Below are 24268 nucleotides of genomic sequence, written 5' to 3' on the forward strand. Positions count from 1 at the left end.
TTTCTGTGTGAGAAAAAGTTGAGTGTGAGTACTACATTGAACTACTGTATATAATGAATAATGCAATGGGGAATATCTGTGGGTCCAGATAAAGCCAAGCGTCCGATGTTACCACTGAAAAGTGGCCTACATTATTATAAATATATCTAGTCAGTGAAAGAGTGTATGCTTATTCACCTAAATTCAGCTTCAGAATCATGAATATTGTTACTCTGGTGTCTCTTATTGTCCTGTGCTTTGGCTTTCAGCAAGTCCAAGCCCATTTACTTTTTGTTCACCTTTTTGTTCATTTTTTTTTTTTGCCTGTATGTCGATTAGCAACTCAATATATAATCACAATGTTTTATTTAAAATATGTCTTTATTGATTAGATTTTCTTATTTATACTTCACTGTTGTTCTTGTCTGCATGATCTATGTGAATGTACACTGACGATCACAAACGTATAACTCTACTACCAATTTTAGCATTTCAAAAGTACGTTTTTGTTAACCTTTTATGACGTCTTGAAGTACCGCAATATCAAATCATGACAAGGGTATTGTTACACCTCTATTAAACCTTTCAGTGTATGTCATCTACTGAACGGGTCAATCGTGTCTGACGAGATTGAAAAATCATTGTTTTTTTACACACTTGAGAAATGAAAGTTGCTTGTGAAATCTGAGAACTAACAGAGGGCTCAAAGGAGCGCTAGATGACATGAATGAATGCAGACGGACTCCCCATCCTCCTCCAGCTTTATTGACAGTTTAAAATTACACATCTATGCTCTAGGACTTAAGTTGCAATTTCCTCCGACTTAAAAACTGAGTACAAGCACTGATATTCTTACAGTAGTCCAAGTGATATTGTACAAAAATATCTGATTTCTGTGAAAACATTCTTTTTGCAAATTGTTGCTAATTCCACGTGTCTCTTTATTGTTCTGGATAATTTAAAGGTAGAAAGGACTAAAATTACTCTATAACTTCCAGCATTAACAAGCATCGTTTGATGAACCTGCAAACATGACTTTAGAAAAACGTCAAACAAAATAAAAATGCAAAAAGAGAAAAAAAATTACTTCTGATAATTCAAATTAATTCAAAATACCAATATAACCTTTCCATAGTCGAGACACTTGCCGTAATGGAGCTCCTGCGATCGATGAACATGGTTTGTCTGTCCTCTTAAGCCAGCTTACACTTTTCTCCATATAACCACCAAAAATAAAACAAAACGGCTGAGTTGAGCCTTCACCTGACTTCTCTTATTTCATCTAAGCTTCATCTGCGTGATCCCAGAGGTCCCGTGTGCACGACGTCCGGTCGCGGATCCGCTCACCAGCGCATGGAAAGGGCTCTTTAACCAAGCGTCATGCGGTGCACCTCTACCTACCTAAATAAACATCTCATTTAAACGCAATATGATTTTTTTTTTTTACCCCTCTTCTTTATAACAAAGGAAAAACACAACTCAAAGCTGCTCGCGGGCCTGGAGAGGCCTCTGTTTGCCAGGCGTTGGCCAATGAAGAGGATTTAGAGAAGAGAAACAACCATCAATCAGGAAAGGAGGGGCGTCGAGGAGGAGTTAAGCGGACGCTTCGATGGTGCACTCTCGGGCCAGGTGACCGGTCTTCCCACAGTTGTAGCAGTTCACCTCCGTGGCCTTGCTGCACTGCACCGCCACGTGTCCGATCTCGCCACACCTGCAACACACACACGTCAGGAAGCTGGACAACACTACACCTGCATTGTGCAACAGAACGGCGTCGTATCAGCAGCTGCTGCAGTCCGCATGTTCAAAATGATCGAGTACATCAGGAATCCATTTCCCAAACCGTGTTTTTGACTTCTCCTGAATGACTACAGTACGCCAGTGCTGGGCGGTTTCAACAAAAATTTAGATTTTTTTCAGAATTAAGCCGGATTTCCGTTTTTTTTTGTCATCCATAATCCGGTGTTCAAAGCATTTTATCGTGGTTGAGAGAGGAATTACTGCAATAAATGGACTTAGGATGGTCTATTTTATTGTCATTAGTTAATATCGTATTATTAATATTGTTAAAAGAAAAACTCCACCGTTTTTTGAAATATGGCTTATTCACATTCTTTCCTACATTTAGATATGTGTGCAAATTCATTTTTGTCTCAGTGCATGCATTCTTTTAGTTTGACAGGGTCGGCGCTAGCTTAGCTTAGCACAATCAATGGATTCCTTTGTTGCCAGCTAGCATGTCCTGAGTAAAAGTGGTTAAAAAAATACACAAACCCACGCAATTACTTCTTGTGGCCTGCGTATTCACAACGAGTACAAATAGCGACGCAGATTAACACTCGGCGATTTCCTAGGCAGATATTGACTTGGGACTATATTAGGGGGAAGCACAGGCGAAGCACTGCTACTTGGGCGCATGAAATCTCACGACTTGGAAGGATGACGTGACACTGATTTAAAAGTGGAAGTGAAGTGCACATCAGCTTTTTATAAGCCATGTAAATATGTTTTTACTTAATCACCTCTGTGTAAACTAGAAAACGTGAGTGTGGAGCCAGTGTTGTCTCAGCCTACAGGCGCATAGGGCTTCTTTACAAACCACATTTGGAGTGTTTTTGCGGATGCTTGAGAACAGGATCGCTTGGACAATGTTGGACAACTCCTCCACTTCTCTTGCCCATCGCTGTCGTGTAAACGTGTCAGTTTATGTCTCTGATTGGTGTGGAGGCCACAACGGTTTCTTTAAATCGTCTTTTGGTTACAGCACCCGGGCTGGTAAATAACTCTTATGTTGGGGTGAAAGCAGCCAGCTCTGAGCGGTGACTCACCGGTAACACTTGACCTTGTCACACAGCTTCTGGATGTGTCCGAAGCCCCCGCAAGAGTAGCACTTCTGCTCGTTGGCGTGGTCACAGTCGCGGGCCACGTGACCGGCTTTCCCGCAGTTATAGCAGCACTGCTCCCGCTCCTTTTTGGGCTCTTTACAGTCTCTGGAAATGTGGCCACTCCTGTGGCAGTTGTAGCACGCTAGGTTTAAACAACAAGACAACACTTAATCAACCATGTAGAGAACAGGGCTCGACACTAAGACTGCAGCGTTAGCCGGACACGGACGGTTTTTATGGCTTTTTATCCCTTGCCAATTTTAATATTCAAGCGCACGCAGATGCGAGAGTGCCAGCGACACACATCATCGTAAACAGTCGCTTCTGTGAGGTAAGATGCGTAACATTACACTGCAGCTCTTAAAGGGCCAGCAGGCTAATATTCCTGCTTTATGTTAATCAAACGAGGGAACTGCTCAATGCTCTTGACTGGATAACTTTAATATGGGTTATTATACATTTATACAGTGAAGACTAGTTATATTTTACAGTTGAACATCTAGTTTAGACTTAAATGAAAAACCTGAAAAGAACCGTTTATGTTTATTTGTACTATTGCTCTGTGGAATACTCAATTCTGATTGGTCAATCACGTCATACAGTGCTATATTATTCCCCGATAACCACCGCTGAACACAGAAACACGGGCTCATCTGGGTCACTAGAGCCAGCAGTGCTATACACTTGAGCTAATGAAATATTAAAACTCATCGAATCATATTGTGTGTAGTTATTTAATTATGCAGTCCAGTATCGTGGACTCGCTCTCGTTTCAATCAAACGCAGCCGCTGCCATTTTGTGACTATAGTTTTATACGCTCTAAAGGATTATAAGACACAAACAGGTACGATTTCATTTCAGGGTGGCTTAATCTGTACATAATTAATAAATAATAATCTCACATAATTATTTATGTGAGAAATGCTGTGTAATAAGTGCTATGACTGTCTCTCAAATATCCGTCGAGTCCGAACTCGCCGCTGAAACTGCTTTGCATTCAAACACCCAATGAAATATATTACAACTAGATCAATATTGATGAAGGAAGGGCATCCAGCTGGCTGTGTGCGTTCAAGTCAACTCGTATAGATCGTAATTACGACTTGAACGCCACCACAATGTCGTAAATACCAGTGGGGAGCTCGGGATTTTCCTCAAGCCCCGATCTGTACGAGTTGGGGGCGTGTCAGTGAGAAACGTTCATTCAACGTCTGTTGACGGTAAATTTTAATTGAATTTCAATGTTCACTCATTGACATTGTAAGGCTTTTTCATTTATAAAGCAAGCTCTCTGCACAAAATATGATCTCATTATAATATAAACATAACATAAACATATAAAAAACCTAAAAAGAAAAACACACCTGATGCGCATTCTTTGTTCTTCATTTTTTTTAATTAGCAGAGTAAACAAACTTTGCTGTATTTTCGTGTAATTCATTAAAAGAAGATGCACTGCCATTTTGCTCCGACGAAACTGACTTGAACACACCTCACGTCGTAAACACGACTTCCCACCTCGTACGTACAGTACGTTCGTACTTCCCAGGAGGACTTGAACGCAGCATCAGAATAAACCCCTTCAGGTGTGTGTGTGTCAGAATAAACGCCTGGATAAAGAACAATCGGCTAGATGTACATCATCCCTTCCTTTATCAGTGCCTGTCTTTAACAACATTTAGCATTTACATGAGGAGTTAGGCTAGTAGTTTTTGGTGTGATAAACTTAGGCCATGTCCACACTAATATGTTTTCATTTGAAAACGTATATTTTTCTCTCCGTTTTGGCCTTCCGTCCACACTGAGACGCCGTTTTAAGTCACCAAAAACTTATCTTTTGGAAAACGCTCTCCAAAGTGGATAAATTTGAAAACGCCGTTTTCGTGTTGTACCGTTGACAGTGAAACCGGAGGTATTTCAAAACGATGACGTAAGTTTAGTCATGTGATCCATGTTGTACCAATAGATATTCATGTTTATCGGTATTGTGCCTGTTATGTGTTATTCATTTTTACACTATTGCTACAATATGTTACTTAATATGTGCTATTCTTCATAGCACAGTACTGCAAAGATAACAGATGATGTAGTCTACTCACATTTGCTGTCCTGCGGCAAAACAGGAGAGCGATTGCGTTTTAGACCAGACATATGGTGACTGAATGCGACCTGGACGCATCCGTGATGGTGAGATATTTTGCTAAATAAAATTATCCTGTTATTGTGCGATGACATTATTATTTATTTTCCCATCTGCATCATCTCAGTGAGCGTTTGTGAAGTTTCACGCATGCGCAGTAAAGTGAATTTAGAAGTTTCTCATCCGCACTGAAACGTCGGAAAACGCCTGAAAACGCTAGTGTGGATGGAGAGCGTTTTTAAACGAAAACCCCGTTTTCAAATCTATCCGGATTAATGTGGCCGTAGCCTTAAGTTACATGGATCCAAAACTACTAAAACAATAATCAGGCCTATTTTGATTTTATGTATTTATTACTTTTTTGTGTGGTGGGGTCGACCGGGCCGGCAGAGAAAACCCTTGGTGTTGAGCCCTGCGAACGATCTTCGAGTGCTAGCAAAAGGAAGTGTGATGAGGCGCAGCGTCTTACCATCCTCGGTCTGCTCACAATCCCTGGCGATGTGACCCTGCTCTCCACACCGGTAACAGAACAGATCTACTGAGACACACACACACACACACACAGACTTCATGAGTCAGCTCCGGGACAGATGCGGTGTGTTTAAATAAAGCGCTGCAGTCCCCTACCCTTTCCTCGGCCCCGACCCCGGCCACGGCCCCGGCCCGCGTTGGGACAGTTCTTGATCCAGTGTCCGGAGCGGCCGCATCCAAAGCACTCGCTGCTACTCATGTCCATTCTCTGCAGAGATTAAAACATCATTACCAACAGTTAAACATTATGCAAATAGACCTAAACATAGACACTACTTTTTTTAAATCAAACATTAAACAAGTGTTTCTATGTTTACAACCCCTGTAATCTAAGTTCATTGCTTCTCAAAAAAATAAAATAAAAAGAAAGAAACATTTACAGAGACAAATCACGAGGCACCATATTTTTCCAGGACAGTCGATCTAATCTAACTCAGTGTTTATTTGCAGTGTGAGCTTGCTACACCCAACTTTAATAACTTAATGATGTCAATGGCAGTAGTCCACACACACTCATAAGGTGAGAATGGGAAGGCTGAAGGCACATGGCACGTGTCCTAGCCCCACTGCTACTGCTAAAGACAAGTCTAGCAGAGTTAACAGGGCTGACACTGAGAACAATCATCAATACTCATACCCCTATTTAACCAGAGGAGTTATGAAGGCCTAAACAGCTGCATACTAGTTTAATACATGTACTAACGTTAATCATTAACTTAAATCACACAGTCCGAGAAAACGCAGCACAACAGAGTAAGGTATATACTGCTCTCGGCTACACTAGAGTACATTCATACTGGATATAAATGAATAAATGAATGTATGTAAGTTTATAGATGCTGATATATGACACGCGATGGAAGGAAAGGCACATGTTCACTGTCCACAGCCTGACCACCTCAACACTGGGCCACACCATGCAGATTCACCACAAAACTTCCCAAATACACTCAATTCCATCACTAATCTGCAGTGGCGTGAGTATTTATGAGCTGCTGTGTGTTTTATTTCTGGAATTGCGCACGTGCACGTGCACTTCTACGAGTCTTTCCCGCGCAGGCACGCGCTGCTGCAGGCCGCGGCTAGCTCAACGCGCGTGAATAAACACACTCTCTCTCGCTACACACACTGCGGTCAACATTTTCAAAGCCAGCATTAAAGATGTAAGTTAACCGATCGTTGGTTTAATACGAACAAAAGCAGTTGGAATTGAGAGTTTGTCGCTGATAATGTGTGTACTCACCTATAACACAACACTAGCCTGTTAGCTGTGACTCACTGCTGTTTACTCCTCCCTTCAGCACTGCGCATGAATCCGCTGAGCGACAGTTACAGTAGCCAATAAGACATTACGATTTAGCAGGGGGGGAACCAATGAGGATCGAGTGCCTGGAGACACCCCTCCATTCTGTCCAATCGCTGATCTAAAATGAGCACTTGTCCAGCCCACGCAAACAACTCGCTTGGAAATATTCAGAAATGGAATATTATCGTTGTGGTTGTTTATATATCGCCTGTAGTCTATTATACAAACAGAGTACTACTGGAATATATAACAAGTGTTATTTCCAAACATGTCTATGGTTACGTTTATGCAGATCCTACAACATATGATGAAGAACTCAAGCTGACAGACAGTGAGTTATTAATAATCATTTGAATAAGCAGTTCAGAACAAGAAATCGCGCAATAATCTGCAACTTTCTGCTTCCATGTGTCCAAAAACAAACATCAGTGACCACCACAGATCGACGAAACATCATTGTTGCTTCATATTTCATTTCTGTTAATCGATAAAGCACCATATCCGCTGGTGCGTCATCAGTTTTTAAAATCTAGTCGGCAAATAGAATTAAAAAATATTAATAAATAGTAGAACCACTGATCTACATAATGACATGTCATGACAATGATCATTCTATATAGATCAGTGAGTTGAACATTTACATGTCATGAATATATTAGTATGCTACTTTGAATTCAACCATAATAATTAGTTTTAGCCAACTATAAAATGTATCTTTTAAAACTGCATCCATGTACACGTTTAATTGAGGTCATGGAAATCATAACATAATTCATTTACGGCAACTCAAATCTGCATTCACTCTATTGAACTATTATTCCGATTTTACAGCATATAAAGCAACATACTTATTTTTTTTTTTAAATATATCCATAAATGAATAAACGTAATAATCAACGTAAAAAAATAATAATAAAAATACCTCATGGTTCATGGTTGTTTAATATTCATTTCAGTACACGAGAGTGATTCAAATAGCAGTTATTTCATATTCTTTTACTTACTTAACTTACTTACTCTGCTTTACTATATATTATTATTTCATATAATTTATATTTCTCTCTCTCTCTCTCTCTGTGTGTGTGTGTGTGTGTGTGTGTGTGTGTGTGTGTTTGAGAGAGAGAGAGAGAGAGAGAGAGAGAGAGAGAGAGAGAGAGAGAGAGAGAGAGAGAGAGAGAGGTTCCACTCGTCTTGTGTCGGTGACGTCATCGCCGTTTCTTCAGGTTATGGCGGAGCTGAACTCTTCAAACTTTCTCTGGTGAGTGTTTATCGCTCCTAAAATGCTTTGTGAGTTTTGCAATGACCGTTTCACATCTCATATCAGCTTTTCGTCTAGTGATTATAAAAATATAACTGGCTTGTGAAATGTTGGTAGAGTTAGCTGTTTGATTTAATAGGTTTGAAGCTAAATAGGGCCGCAGTTGTAAAAAGATCTGCTCAACAACATTAATGCCAGTGTGTGTGTAACCAATGCCTGTTAACTGCATGTAATGACTGCCCTGCGAATAAAGATCATCAAATTAGCTTAACATGTTTTCCACGAAGTTTACACCCCTTTTCCATCTTAGCGACTGGACTTGTGTTTGTTATGAATGTCTTCTGCTCATAAACACACACTGAACATGGGTCGAGCAACATCACCAGCTTGCTTTATGAAATCTACAAACTCAGATAACAACAAATTCATTTATTGCAGTTAACGTTTTGGCCTGAACTTACATGATTGTGCTATTTTGACAGCTTTTTTGGTTTACTTTAGGTTTTCCTGGAAAATACATTTAAAACTTGTATATTTGTTGGTTGGTTTCATTATTATGACACATGATTTACTCAATTCCGGTAACTGTATTTGAGAAGAGATGTCAGTACAGTTGTGTATAGCCCAACAACAGTTGCCAGGGTAGGTGGGTTGTTCCAGAAACATGTTTTGCTATGCTGGTTAATAGTCTCTTCACATCTTAATAGCAATCACTAAGTAAAGTGGTCTAAAAGTATGTGTATCGTCTGTGGAAGGGTAGGACCATACGATGCTCGTCCAATCATTGCATTGGGTCTTGCCCGCCTGTCAGCGCATGATACACACCTCTGCGCAGACATCACACACCATCAGTGCATCTCATGCGGAGTTGTTGACAGATGTCAGTCACAGAGCAGCGCAAACGAAACAGCCTTTTACAGTTCCTCCTGAAGCGAAACAACCAGCTGGCTGCCATCACGCCATAACTACTGACACCCGGGAGATATGGAAACCTGCGGCATTATGTACTCGGAGCTGTTCATGACGTGACTTTATTAATCTGCAGCAGTCAGGTGATACAGTTCAGGGCTCTAGAAGTTGTTCATTACTGTAATGTTGTGTGCTGTGAGACACAAGGTAGTTTAACACCGTATCGTGTAGAGCCCGACCGATAAAGGATTTTGAAGGCCGATACCGATACAAATATTTTTGGGTTTTAAAATCCGATATTCCGATATATCGGCCGATATTGTTTTTATTAAATATTGTTGAAAATAATGATAGAAATAATGTCTTCTGTACTGTACTAGAAAAATAAATATATAAATAAACCCGCCAATCTCGTTGGTCGGATAGGTTTTGACGCAGCGTGTCAAACCAAAAAAACGAACCCGAGGCGTTTTTTTAAAAATGACGCTTTTACGCGTGGCGTTTTTCGCGTCGGTGTGAACACTCACATTGGCGCCCATTATTTAGTCACGAGGCGGTAAACGTCATCCCGGTGTGAACAGGCCTTTATTGCGTTATTATCTAACATCAACTCATTGAGTGACCAATATATTTTTACAACATGAATTCATGTTTGTGAATGTTATTTAATACAAACACTTGATTGTTCATGTTTGTTCAATTCATTCATTGTGCATTAAATAATGTTAACATAAAACTTTTGATTTTAGAAAATGTAAGAAAAATGAAGTTGATGATTGGATGAGGCCTTTGCAATTAAGATAAAATTTTCAATAAATAAATAAAAAAAAAAAATTCTGGGTTGTGCCATTTCATTTTCCCCCATCAATATCTACCTCATAGGTGAAAATAACCAAAACAAAAATGTGAAAAATCCTGTCTAAAATTATAAAGTGAAGGTTTCTGTTTTTGACCAGTTCAAGGTACGTGCTGCAATAATCATGCCTTGAATCTGTTGATGGTATTTGACATGATATTTGTAATGTATGTCTCAAAATGTCCGTTTCTATCCACAAAACTTGCCAGAAGTCATGGTTTAGGGGTTATTAAAAAAATCTTCTGGAGGTTCATGCCCCCGGATCTGTTTTGTACCTCACTCTGTGCTGAAGAGTTCCTCAGTGATTCAACGTATTACAATGTGCTAATATAATAATAATTGAGCAGACGTGTGTGTGTGTGTGTGCTGTTTCCCAGACGCGAGTGTGAGAGGGCATCGAGATGGAGCAGCTGCAGGGAGTGTGGAGAAGCGTCACCAACGGTCTGGGCACCAGGGAGTGTGTGTCTACTAGCCCGTGTCCTCAGCGGCCGTCCTCAGACGAGCCCAGAGCCAGCCGGACCATCCGCGTGTTCCTGCCCAACCAGCAGAGGACAGTGGTGAGCACCTGAGACTCCCACAGCCGCTTCAGGGCTCCTTTCATGGGGAAAACTGCTACGAAGATCATACTCGCCCCCTTCATTCTACTTTTGAGTGGCCCCCATCTGGGTGTAGCCTCAAAATTCATTTGGCCAGAAGAAACGAGTATAAAAAACATTTGTCCCAATGGCAGTGATTATCTTAAATCATACACTTTTCTAAAGTGATGCAATAGATTGGCTGGCATTATAGGGTGTGGGTTTGTGTGATGGTGGGAACAGTGTTTAATCGTATAATTTTGTTAGTTCTGTGTTTGTGTTGTTAAGCGTTAATGTGAATCTATCTATGTCACCAGTAGGGTTGGGTATCGAGTATCGATTGGAACCGGGACTAACTCGGAATCGTTCAAAAGTAAAAATTTCGATTCCTAGTTTCGATATTCACAGTCCGCCGAGCGGAAGAAGAAACCGCTGAACAACACCAACGAAGAAGCGTCTACCGGAAGTGTTGGCATAACCACGCGAGTCGAACATGAGTAGCTTACGTCGGCGATCCAAAGTGTGGCTTCACTTTTCTAAAAATAACCAAATCTCGGCAAAATGCAAAATTTGTGACAAAAGGAGTATTTCAGAATCACTTTCAGAATCAGAATCACTTTATTCGCCAAATGCATCAGCAGATGCACAGGAATTTGATATGGCCATCAGTTACACACAAACTCACACACAAACATGTCCAAAAAAATAAAAATAAAAAATAATAATAATAATAATAATAATAATAAATATAATAAAATAGTCAGAAGGGCTAATTCAGCTATTTAAAAGGGAAATGGCTCTTGGAAAAAAACTATTTAAATGGCGTGTGGTCCTTGTCCTCACTGCTCTATACCTTCTCCCTGAAGGAAGCAGCCTAAAAATGTCACTTGCTGGATGAGACTGATCAGCAGCAATTTTAGCTGCCCTCTTTCTGACTCTGGCCTCATATAAGTCGTTAAGTGACAGCTGCCTCTGTCCAGTCAGCCTCTCAGCTGTGCACACAATACGCTGTAGTCTGACCTTCGCCTGGGCTGATGCCGATGCAAACCAGACAGTAATGGATGCTGAAAGAAGGCTTTCCACAGTGGCCCTGTAAAATCTAGTCCGAACAGAGCTGGAAACGTTCAGTTTATTTAACTGTCTCAGAAAAAACATTCCACTATGAGCTCTCTTAAGAATGGAGGAACTATTTTCCTCCCATTTGAAGTCATTTGTGATAACAGTGCCTAAAAATGTAGTTGACTCCACCCTACTCACAACAGAGCTCTTGATAGTTAGAGGTGGAAGGGAGGCGGGTGCCCTACGAAAATCTATCACCATTTCCACAGTCTTTTGCTGATTAAGCTCCAAGTTGTTCTCATCACACCATGCAACCAATTTTGACACTTCCTGCCTGTAAGCAGACTCGTCATTTCCCTTAATAAGGCCGACTAATGTGGTATCGTCTGCGAATTTAATCAGCTTGATGGAGCCATTGTTGGAAGTGCAATCATTGGTGTATAGTGAGTAGAGAAATGGTGACAGCACGCACCCCTGCGGTGCTCCAATGTTAGTGGTCTGAGGATCAGACATGTGCTGGCCAAGCCGCACATACTGTTGTCGGTCACTAAAAAAATCCATAATCCAGCGGCAAATAGAGGATCCCACCCCCATCAGTGACAGCTTCTCCCCCAGTCGCTCAGGTAGAATAGTGTTGAAAGCTGCCCTGAAATCCACAAACAACATCCTTACGTAAGAGCCAGGAGAGTCAAGATGGTCCAGAGCATAATGCAGTCCTAAATTGACCGCATCATCTACCGAGCGGTTTGCCCTGTAAGCGAACTGTAGTTGATCAAGATAAGGAGCTGTGATAGGTTTAAGATGTGACAGAACCAGCCTTTCCAGACATTTCATGACCACTGATGTAAGGGCCACCGGTCTGTAGTCGTTAAGGTCCATAGCTTTGTTTTTCTTCGGCACTGGGATAATGATTGATGACTTAAAACAACTGGGAACCCTGCATAAAACAATTGATTGATTAAAAATGTCCGTAAAAACTGGGGCTAGCTGACTTGCGCAGTGCTTCAGGGTGGCAGATGAAATCCCATCCGGGCCACTCGCTTTCTTTACATTTTGTCGGCGAAATAGCCGATACACGTCCTTCTCCTCAATGACAATGTCAATGTCAGCTTGATCCTGAGGGGCAATGTTCTCCCCCTTTCTAAATGCGACACCCCCGGGAGGAAAAAAATGAGGGCACAGATTTTTCTCAAATCTTGTATCAAATCAAAATATGCCTTACATATTTGTGACAGAAGGAGTATTTCCTTCAGAAAGACCGTTGGTTAGCAAGGTTAGCTAAACTTTTTTGACCCTGCCTCTTAAAAGAATCGGAATCGAGAATCGTTAGGAACCGGAATCGAAACAAGGAATCGGAATCAGAATTGTTCAAATTCAAATGATACCCAACCCTGGTCACCAGTGTCAAAGATGAATTTCCGCTCTGTAACAAACAGAAACAGACAATACGGAGCTGTGAAAAAAAGCATTTGAGTCATATTTTTTAGTACCATCTGAAGTCATATTTTTTAGTACCATCTGAAATCACGGAAACACCAGACTTCAGATGGTACTAAACGTTCAGTAGCGCACATACAGCACTGGCAGAGGAGAATGGTCTAAACTACTGTGTGGTTATTGATATTCTAACTAATGAAGTTGCAGGACATTTTCCTCAACAGTAATCTGCCTCAAAACTTAAATATTATCCCAGATAGCAAACTGACATTGAATCAACGTGGAAATATGACATTGAAACAAGGTTGATCTGACATTGTTTTGCTCATCGAATTAACGTTGAACCAACGTCAGACGCGTCATTCTTTCAAAACTAACGGAAAATCAACTTGAAATCAACGCGTTGTTTCAACGTTATGAAAGCAAACCAATTTTCGATTTCATTTAGCTTTGAAGAATGCCGCATCTGACGTTTGTTCTACGTTAATTCGATGAGCAAATCAACGTTGTTTCAATGTCATGAGAGACGTCGTTTCCACGTTGATTCAATGTCAGTTTGCTATCTGGGATTGTTGCCATGAATTTAGAAGACTATCAAATCCATTGGCCAGTTCCTCCTTGTCTTACATGAAACAATATAACGGCGATATAACTGGCCTAGGGCTGTGGCGTGTGTGTGTGTGTGTTGACGTGTGGCGGTGTGTGTGCAGGTGAGCGTGCGGGCCGGCGTGACGCTGCACAGTTGCCTGATCAAGGCGCTGAAGGTGCGAGGGCTCCAGCCGGAGTGCTGCGCGGTCTTCAGTCTGCACCCTGGACACCGCAGGTCAGTCGCACCTCGCTCCAGGAAGTGCTAGCACAATCTGTTTGCTTAATCTTACCATATTGATATTTATCACGATATTTATTTACCATTAGTGGGGAAGGGAATACTTTCCACATATTTGTTAGACCTTGAGAATGAATATAAACAGAGTAGCTACCTTTTAATTTAGGATTCTTCTGGGTTTTATGTTTGAATCATCTTTCCCTTGTGTTTTGTAACAAATCCTTCCCTTGCGGGTCAAAATGGCCCAAAGCCCTAAAATTATCCTCAATTTTTTGTTAGTAAGTTAATTAATTAGTAAGTAAATTATAGTAAATGTATTTATTTTTTCAGAAAACAAATTTTATTTTGATAATATTGTTTCTATTTTTAATGCATATTTTTTTTAATTTTTTAATTTTATTTATTTTCAAATTACTTTGATCAATAAATAATAAATAAATAAATAGTATTTTCAGCACATTCCTCATATTCTTTCAACATTAAATTCTAAATAACTCACATTGTGTGTCTGGCGACCTCTTGTGGGAAAAAAAATATTATAACATGATATGTCCACTCTATCCACTTTATAGCTCTATATGGTGCAAATGAGCTGTTCCTCTGGGTCCAAATATTTTTTTAAAGTTTTAGCATTTTTAGTTTGAATTTTGAGCATTTCTAAGTTTTTCTGTATGTACCGAAGCATTTTCGCATTCAGTTCATTCATAAGGGCTCAAATTGACCCGCGAGGGAAGGATTTGTTACTTTTTAAAATTTACCAGAACCTCAGACGTAGTCGACGTCAACGGAATGACGATCATGCCAAGGAGCCAATCATCTTCGAGTACTATTGAAAGAGCCAATGTTTCAGTTCACTGTTCATTGTTACCGTGGTCATTCCACTGTGTGCCCCGGCACTGGCTATATCCTGAAAGAGCAATACAGGTGAGCTTGCGTCTTTTTCAAGATGTCATTCCACCCGTGCATTTCTGGATGTGTTCGTTCCCTGTTCCTCTCGGACGGTCACAATTGTTGCATCACGTGTCCCTCTGTAATGGACCGATCAGCTGTTTCAATGGGGGTTCCCCCAGAGGATAAGATGTAGATGGCAGCATCAGAGGGTGTGCTGGTCTCTGAAGATGATGACTCCATCCATGCATCCATCTTCTTCCGCTTCATCCGGGGCCAGCAGTCTAAGCAGAGATGCCCTGACTTCCCTCTCCCTAGACACTTCCTCTAGCTCTTCTGGGGGACACCGAGGCGTTCCCAGGCCAGCCGGGAGACATAGTCTTTCCAGTGTGTCCTAGGTCTTCCCCGGTGCCTCCACCCAGTGGGACGTGCCCGGAACACCTCCCCGGGGAGGCGTCCAGGAGACATCCGGAACAGATGCCCGAGCCACCTCAGCTGACCCCTCCCTCTCGATTTGGAGGAGCAGCGGCTCTACTCTGGGCTTCTCCCGAGTGACAGAGCTTCTCACCCTATCTCTAAGGGATCGCCCAGCCACCCTGCGGAGAAAGCTCATTTCGGCCGCCTGTATCCGGGATCTTGTTCTTTCGGTCATGACCCAAATTCATGACCATAGGTGAGAGTAGGAACGTAGATTGACCGGTAAATCGAGAGCTTTGCCTTACTGCTCAGCTCCTTCTTTACCACAACAGACCGATACATGGACCGCATTGCTGCAGAAGCTGCACCGATCCGTCTGTCAATCTCCCGTTCCATCCTTCCCTCACTCGTGAACAAAACCCCCAAAATACTTAAACTCCTCCACTTGAGGAAGGATTTCTCCACCAACCTGAAGTGAGCAAGCCACCCTTTTCCGACTGAAGACCATGGCCTCAGATTTGGAGGTGCTGATTCTCATCCCAGCCGCTTCACACTCGGCTACAAACCTTCCCAGATGACGACTCGGCTGTGTTATCTCCCTCTGGGAGTGTTACGTTGCCCGAGCTAGATCCAGAAATGTCAGCTGGGCTTGAATGGAACCTCCACCGTGTCCTGTTCAGTCTCGGTTGAAGGATTGGTATCTCGGGGCGGGCTGCGCTGGTTCTCAGCTTCCCAAAGTGCATGGAGAGCTTACCAGGTTGTGGACGGCACCTTTCTCTGTCAGAAACTGCCTGAATATCTTTTCCCCCTCACTACTCTTGATGGAGGAGCGGTGAAGGGTTGCGAGGTTATCTTTCCAGTGGAGTGGTCTGTCGTGACACTGGTGCACCTGTGTCCGGTGGTCACTGCCTTTTGAGGGATCCTCGTCTCCCCACTAAGGCCTGTGAGATCTTGTCCGTTCCGACAGCCAGGGCTTACAAAGCCTGTGGGCAAGCCGCCTCCTCTTGCGTGCCATGACGCTGCTATAGGTCTGTCAGGCCAGGGCACCCATGGACATGCGCGAGGGTAGCCCAGACTGTGCGCTCATAAGTGAGCACCGCAGTGCTTCAGATCTCACCCATGAGTGTTCTGGCGTGTGCGATCGATCTGACGATGTCCACCTTTGTTGTCCAGGAGCGCCATCATTGGCTCAGCCTGATTGATATAGTGGATGTGGACAAGGTTCGCTTCCTGGTCTCCCCAATTTCGCAGGTTAGGCTGGTCTCTGCCGCCCAAGCACAGAAGGAGGCCATCCGACACATCCTGCCCCGGCGGCTCGCTGCTGCCTCCACCCCGCCACCGGTGGCAGTTCCTCCGCCTGCTCGTCGCCGAGGGCGTTTTCCTGCCGCTGCACCCACTGGGCCTCCGCTGCAGCCTCCAACCAGGCCTCAGCATGGAGCCAGCCGCAGTAGGGATGCCCAGCCCGCTTCAGGCACGTCTCTTCAAGAAGGGTGTGTTCGGCTGGTGCTTGAAGTGAGAAAGGGTCTCACTGAAAGATTTTCGGAGGCTTCCAGGGCATATGACTAGGGCTGTCAACTTTAGTCGTTTAGTCGACTAATCGGTCGATGCCGTCGTGGTCGACTGACATTCTTATTGGTCGACCAGTTGCATATATATATTTTTTTTTTTTACCAATAGAAGGAATTTTTCAATGACTTACTCCTTGATATTTATTCATTTATAAGCAGTTATTTATTACTGTATTCTAAATATAATTAGCCTATGTTTTGTCCCCAACTTTAAAATGCTTTAATTTAGGCTATTTTTGTAACTGCGCCACAGTTTAGCGCACACACATAATACACTCGGGAACCGCACCTGTGTCTGGCTGCGCTGCTGCTCGCGCTCGGTAAGGGATGCTGTATTCATTCAGTTAGAACGCTGCTTGTTTTGGCTTTAGTCGACAAAATGTCCAGGAAATATAAATCTTTTGTCTGGCTGCATTTTAAAACAAAGACGACAAGACTGTGGAGGGAGGCGATCGCGTTGCCATTATGAGCGCGCAAGTCGCGCGCCTACATTTAAAATCGAACTTGAGCGCGCAAAAGACGTGAGCAGCCTTTTAACGGCTATATCATGCTGACTCAATAGATTGTGTTTTCTTAATGTTTTCGTTTTTATTTGTACACTTGACGCATTTGAAAATAGCCTAAATAATGCAACAAAACGAAAATAAACCTATACGCGGTCCTACAGCCTATTATAGGATTGTTTTTAAGTTATTTGGGTTTTTTTGAGTGTTGTTTAAAACGCCTTGATCGTCAGGACTAAAGTTAACCCATAGCTTTGAAAGTAAAGAAGAATATAAAGCCTGTATAAACGAGAGCTTTTGTTGGGATTTTTCATTATGTGGCAGATAGCAGTTATATTTTTTGCAGCGTGTGGTGTGGTCAGGTGCGCGATTGGGACTGTACTATAGACCTAGGACAGAGCTCTTCACTTTTTGCAGTTAAAAAATCACTTAATTTTCAAAGAATTGTATTATTATTATAGTTTTATTTATTTGTGATGTTTTTTCGTTGTTGTTTTATAAATGCTCAATGACAATTGTTTAAAAAAATGTTTATTCAAAACATCACGTTTTTTTTTTTGTTTTTTTTTTTGTCGACTAATCGTTGAGCAGGACTCGACTTTGGTCGACTAAGGATTTCTTTGGTTGAATACAGCCCTACATATGACAGATGCTGCCACTTTGGCTTCCTCCATGTGAAGACCGCTTCAGCACTAGCTTTTTGATCGAGTCCCGAGGTGACCGTGGGAAAGCGGCAAGCCCTGTGTGGCGAGATCACCCCGGCCTGTTGCCAAACCCTCAGCCCATGTTCAGTCACTTCGTTTATCCGGGCCAAAACACTCCTAGAACGAGGTCTACTAACACCGACTGAGGAGCTAGGTACAAAGGGCATGCTTTAACGGAGGCCTGAGCAACCTCCGACTACATTGCTATTTGTTACCTCAAGTTAGCAGTTCACCTTGTTTTGAGCCACCGCTGCTCAGCCAGCTGGTACTGGTCTGAAAAGCTTCCCTTGAATGTCACAACTCGCCCGTCAAAGCTTCTGAGGTCAATTCATTCCACTATAAATTTCTTCCAGCCTGCTCAATCGTGCTGCCAACGTGCCTCATCCCCTGGCGGTCCAACTGCTCCTGAAGCTCAGTGAATTTCATCACACTCAAGTGTTGAACAGAGATGCTCCTGATGCTCAGTGATCTTCACATCATAGTGTGAAGCAGTGCTCCTGTCTTGTGCGCGCATGTCACTTGCACCTAGTGTGCTCAGAAGTCAGAAGTGGAGCAAATCTTGATAGTTTTCACTTATTGGCCCAACCAGACCTAGTTCCCTCTACAGCCTCCTGCTCACATGGTCTCTACTAAAGGGTAGGGACTTGCTGGCTAACTCTCACAAGCTGAGACCCCAACCTGGATATGTGCCAAGTTTCCTACCTCTCCCTCAAACTGGAACTAGGTGGTGAGCCCAGGCTTTCTCTGTCCATCCGCTTCATTGCAGAGGACCTCAGACCAGCTCTTATTTGTTAAGGAAATCAGCAAACAGGGAAGGCTGTTTTCAAGCGAGTTTGGCCCACTGAAAATGTAGTTGCCTTCATCTCGCTGAAATTCCTGAGATGCACATGTCCGCTTAGGTGGTGAGTTCCTCTTAAATGAGTGTGTACTCTCGCCTAGGCATTGACACAGAGTGCTTCGCTGACAGATATTCTAGAGTTGGGGGCTGAGCGACATCTTAGTCGAACCGCTGCTTCCCGTGGGTTCCCCTCACATGAAGCCAGTTTCACTTGTAAGCCTGGTTTGTTGTGTCTGCTTGATGCGCCATTCCCCTCCTATGGACTGGATACTTGCTCAATTTTTTGCTCCAGTTGAGTTCCCCTTTTTTAGCCGAACCCTGTCGAGTTCCTCCATACCCTTTGGCAACGGATGTGGCGGAACATCCAAAGTCAGGCCTATCACTCGTGTGCACTGGTGGAACCTGTGTTAAGCTGAATTCATATGCTGTGATCCCTACGGCGATTCAATATGTGTATTCTTCCACGGTATGGCTCCTTGCGGCGAGTAGGCCTGCCTGCTCCGGTTGAGTCTCCTCCCCTGTCATAGGCTGGAGCCACCCCAGTGACATTCCATATGTTGTACTGCCGGTCATCCACTCAATTCATATGTGTATTCTCCACATGTTAACTCCCCTCGGGCAGGATGTGGCTTCCGCAGCGTCCCTTCCTTCCTTGTAAAGGGAACTTTTGTGGTCCTGTAGGAACAGCCGTGACTTCCTTGGCCTAAGCCCTGTCCCTTCCCGCCCTAAATTGGGGGATCCGGAGGCTTTTGTCTAGGCACTGGAAAGTGTCAGCTTTAGTGGCGTGTTCAATGGTTATCCTCATTCAGTCGACGTCGACTACGTCTGAGGTTCTTGACTGAAAGGGAACCTCCTGGTTGCGTATGCAACCCACCATTCCCTGAAAGAGGGAACGGAGGACATAGTCCCCTTGCCACTAACGCTGGACCACCGCTGATTCCGAGTTACGCTCGGCTCCTCAGCGAAAAAGCAACTAGTGCGTGCATCCACTTCCGTGTTTATACCTGTGCCGTGGGGGCGGAGTTTGTGATGTCATCACGCACGCCAATTTCTATTGGCTTGTTCAATAGTACTCGAAGATGATTGGCTCCCTGGCGTGATCCCCATTCAGTCGACGTCGACTACAGCCTCCGTTCCCTCCATTCAGGGAACGGTGGGTTGCATACGCAACCAGGACGTTTCGCAATGATACGCTAAGGCACTTGTAAAATAATGTATTTTACAGCTAAATACTGGACTGCAGTTAGTGCTAATTTCACATTTTGATATAGGATCTGTTGTTGTCGAGTAACGTTCATTCATAACGCGTCCACATTGGTGTTGTCCCTCATAATTGGTTAACGGATGTGTGTGTTGGCAGCAAGAAGTCTCGTATGGACTGGAGCACAGACTCTACCTCGCTCATCGGGGAGGAGCTTCTGGTGGAGGTTTTAGACCATGTCCCCTTAACCACACACAACTTTGTGAGTGCTACTACTCAGGCCTGTTTGTGCATACCTGAAGAATCCTGTTCATACTTCAATTAAAAAAATATTATTTCATTTTCAGGTTCGAAAAACATTTTTGAAATTGGCTTTCTGCGACATATGCCAGAAGTTCCTGTTAAACGGTTTCCGGTGCCAAACGTGTGGCTACAAGTTCCACGAGCACTGCAGCACAAGAGTGCCCACAATGTGTGTAGACTGGACCAACATCAGACAACTGCTGTGAGTCGCGCTCTCTGTCTTCATCAATACCCAACGACTGAAAATTAGGGGTCACAGCCGATTAAAAAGTATCTAATTGTTTACATGATATGCTGATTGGATCAATTGAACGGTGAACATGCCATCATCGTAAAGGAGGAGTAAAAAGCAAGAGGTGCCCTGATTGTTTGTGTCCGTATCCTCGTCACTGGCCTACTGTCCACATCAATCTGTTTTTAGATGAGCTGTATGTGAGGTCGTCTTACTGGCTGCTTTCACATTGACGTCCCCATTCAGTCCCAGGGATTTCTCAATTGATTTGCACATATGAGTCTATTTCTCACTGAATGCCGCTTGACTGCTATGCGTTTGGCAGATTGTTTCCCAGTCCGGGTGAAAGTGGGACTCCGTCTCTACCGACTCTCACATCTCGCAGAATGAGGGAATCCCTGACTCGAAACAGGTAACTCATCATTTCAGATTACATGATGGAAACCACTGTTTTTCTGAAAGTGTACACACACCGTTCAGCGACTGCTCGTGGTTTGATGGCTTGAGGAACGCCTAGGTTACATATAGTCGAGTCACCTTTATTTCTATAGCACTTTATACAGGGGTTGGACAATGAAACTGAAACACTGGCCAATGTTGGAGGTTTCACATCTATATGCCTGGCGGCCAATCTTCAGAGTGAAGCACGGGTGGATCAGTGATGGTTTGAGCTCCAATATCATGACAATCCTGATTGTATTTGATGGACACGACACTGCCGAGGACTACCAAACCCTTCTGGAGGATCATGAGCACCTGATGCTCAAACCGTGTATCAGCATGATCATGCACCAACACACACAGCAAGACTTGTGACAGAAGGGTTTGATGAAGATGAAAGTGACGTTGAACATGCACAGTCACCAGATCTGAATATTATTGAGGTGTTTTGGAGGAGCGAGTCCACCAGCATCATATAGTGACCTGGACACTGTTCTGGAAGAGGAACGGCTCATAATCCCTCTGGTCACTGTGAAGGACTTCTATCTGTCATTCCCAAGATGAATTGGTGCTGTATTTGGATGCAAAATGAGGCCCTCACCATACTAACAAATTATTGTGTTGTAAAACCAAGTGTTTCAGTTTCATTGTCCAACCCCTGTACATCACAGACTGTTTCAAAGCAGCTTTACAGAGATAACAGGGAGATACAGATTCAGTGATGCAAACAGAGTTCAGCTGTACAGCAGCTCTAAAGCATAATAGTGAACAGTCGTTATTCAGATGAAGTCACTTCAGTGTTGATTCGGTTCAGTTCAATAAGTTCATCAAACTGGAATGAGTTTATTTCCGCTATACAGCCGCTCTGGAGAAAACAGCTCAGCTCAGTTCTTATATAATGGTGTCAGTGCCGTCAGATCAGTAATACTGTTGAACATGAAGTGTCCTCAACTAAGCAAACCAGAGCGACAGTGGCAAGAGCACACACTCCATCAGGAGACAGAATAGAGAAAACCCTTGGGAGAACCCAGGCTCAGTCGGGGAACACTTCATATATTTCATCCAGTCCTTTTTGCTCAGACAAACTGTATAATAAACATTACCCTTTCTAATCCTTCACATACTTCAATAATAATTTGTGTAGAGAGGTGCTATTACTTCCCTTGGCAATCAATTCACCTTTTGCCTGGTGGATAGTACAATAAAAAGAAAAATTAAGATATACATGGATTAAATAAGACATGTTGGCTTGGCCCGTTCAGCAAACACTCAGAACACATGGACCAGTGGTGTTGCTGGGGTAGACGCCACTAAAGGTTTCTTCAGGGAAATCTAAGAATCTAGTTTTGGTTTTTATGCAAGCTATTTAAAAGGTTAGTTCACCCAAAAATGAAAATTGTCCCTCATGTTGTTCCAACCCCGCAAGACACTTCGTTCATCTTCGCAACACAAATTAAGATATTTAAGATATTAAGATCGCTCCTGCATACTAGTCCATAGGCTTCTTGAGGGAATGACTCTTGCTGGCATCGAAAAGTCATTAAAGACATCGTTAAAATAGTCCAAGTGACTACAGGGGCTCAATCTTAACTTTATCAAACGACGAGAACACTTTTGTGTGCAAAAACAAACAAAAATAACGACTTTATTTCAACTATTCACTTCCTTCTCCATGGGCCTGTAGTCAGTTAACGTAGTGTGATTGCGTAGAGCTACGTCACACGTAGGCTCACTATTGGCCGACGCTGGTCATGTGTGTGATGCGTGTGACGTACAATAACAGAAGCTTACGCTATTAAACTAGTAACCTGACTCGCGCAGAGGGAGAAATAAACCAATAGTTGAAATAAAGTCGTTATTTTTGTTGTTTTTTGAGCACAAAAAGTGTTCTCGTCGTTTGATAAACTTAAGATTGAGCCGCTGTAGTCACTTGGACTATTTTAACAATGTCTTTAATGACTTTTCGAGGACAGCAAGAGTCATTCCCTCAAGAAGCCTATGGACTAGTATGCAGGAGCGATCTTAATATCTTAAATATTTTAATTTGTGTTGCGAAGATGAACAACATGAGGGTGAGTAAATACTGACAGAATTTTCATTTTTGGCTGAACTAACCCTTTAAATTTCATTTGTGGATTATTGGACACACCTGCAGTGTGTTGTTGGTAAGGCCATCTAGGAGGATTTTGGTTTATGAAATTTGAGTAATAAATTGAAATGAAAGTTGCTGTTTGTCTCCAAGTTCCCCCATCCCGTAGTGTCTGTGATGTTCATGTTTCTCGATACTGCCCTGTCCGTGTGTGTATGCAGTAGTGTTTCCATTAGCTCAAAGCCTCATGTGTTCAGTTACTCCAGCCCTTCAGCTCTGACGCCCAGACTGCGCTCCACCTCCACACCCAACGTCAACATGCTCAGCACAACCCTGCCCATACACACCAGCCAGATCCAGGTGAGCACGCGCCACACACACTCCTGTCTCGCTCCAGCGCTACTTCCCTCTGTTTGTGACGGCTGTCAAACTCTCAAGATTTGCTGTTCTCCTCCTTCTTCTCTGTCTTGTTGTTGTACCGTTGTGCTGTGAGTAGCCAGACACGTCTGCGAGCTCCTGGGGCCATCAGCAGTGTTGTCTGAAGAGAAGAGTAGGTGTTTTCTTCTGCTCGGTGTCTAAAGTAGTGCTCGACTGACAGAAGCTTGCTCACACTGCCTGAGGTGAAGGGCTTTCTCTCTTGGTTCGGTTCGTACGAACACGACAATCCGGATCCGCACTGAAACCATCACTCTGAGATTGTCTGAAACCAACTCGAAACAGTTCCTACAAGCTGCTTAACATGCTTGAATTTGACTTTTTGAAATTGAAGTCCTGGAAAATCCTTGAAAACGACCATATTTATGAACAGGTACTTGAAAAACGACTGAATTATCGAAAGACAATATATGCGTTTCATTTTATCGATAAAACGATCTTTTCACATAGAATGAACTCTGCAGCCATTGAGTCATTTCCCATGGCTATGAGTGTGATATTGCTCATAAATATCCATATCCACGTATATGATACAGCTTTTATTCTTCAGCTCAATCGTATATTCATGGGAGAAAAATCAGTCTGAAAGCGATATCTTTGTCATAGTATGCTATTGCTTTCAGTGGTGAAGGTTGCCACAGTCATCGCATCGGATGCACTTTATTTGTAGCATTTAGTTTTATTGGTTTATCTTTGTGTATCTATTTACCTACTTAAAGGAGCAGTTCACTTTAAAAAAAAAAAAACTTTAGCTGATAATTTACTCGCCCCCATGTCATCCAAGATGTCCATGTCTTTCTTTCACCAGTCGAAAAGAAATTAAGGTTTTTGATGAAAACATTCCAGGATTTTCTCCATATAATGGACTTCAATTGGAACCATCAAAA

The 24268-nt window shown here is 42.9% G+C and overlaps 2 protein-coding genes across 6 annotated transcripts in view; one reads left to right on the forward strand and one right to left on the reverse strand.

The window, feature by feature from the left end:
• Positions 1-728: 728 nt before the first annotated feature.
• Positions 729-6886, reverse strand: cnbpa (CCHC-type zinc finger, nucleic acid binding protein a). 2 transcript variants are annotated; one of them, XM_039671309.2, is made up of 5 exons: positions 6780-6886; positions 5633-5744; positions 5475-5540; positions 2808-3006; positions 729-1690 (listed from the first exon to the last, which is right to left on the reverse strand). In XM_039671309.2, exons 2-5 carry the CDS (start codon positions 5739-5741, stop codon positions 1573-1575), a joined length of 492 nt encoding a protein of 163 aa, XP_039527243.1. In that variant the 5' UTR covers positions 5742-5744; positions 6780-6886; the 3' UTR covers positions 729-1572. The 2 variants fall into 2 exon arrangements, with proteins under 2 accessions (XP_039527243.1, XP_039527241.1); XM_039671307.2 differs by having other exon boundaries at positions 5475-5543.
• A 1062-nt stretch (positions 6887-7948) lies between these two features.
• The window catches only part of raf1a (Raf-1 proto-oncogene, serine/threonine kinase a), a 31219-nt gene continuing 14899 nt past the window's right edge, over positions 7949-24268 (forward strand). The window contains exons 1-8 of one of the 4 annotated variants that reach the window (XM_039671302.2): positions 7949-8100; positions 10243-10422; positions 13647-13759; positions 20041-20143; positions 20229-20386; positions 20742-20828; positions 23213-23306; positions 23443-23496. In XM_039671302.2, coding sequence (XP_039527236.2) covers positions 10267-10422; positions 13647-13759; positions 20041-20143; positions 20229-20386; positions 20742-20828; positions 23213-23306; positions 23443-23496 — 765 coding nt within the window. In that variant the 5' untranslated portion in view covers positions 7949-8100; positions 10243-10266. Of the gene's footprint in view, positions 8101-10242; positions 10423-13646; positions 13760-20040; positions 20144-20228; positions 20387-20741; positions 20829-23203; positions 23307-23442; positions 23497-24268 lie in introns of all 4 variants that reach the window. The other 3 variants (XM_039671301.2, XM_039671304.2, XM_089124101.1) reach the window with 3 other exon arrangements.

This window comes from Pimephales promelas, chromosome 20 (genome assembly GCF_988280905.1).
Source record: "Pimephales promelas chromosome 20, fPimPro1.hap1.1, whole genome shotgun sequence".
Taxonomy (NCBI): Eukaryota; Metazoa; Chordata; class Actinopteri; order Cypriniformes; family Leuciscidae; genus Pimephales; species Pimephales promelas.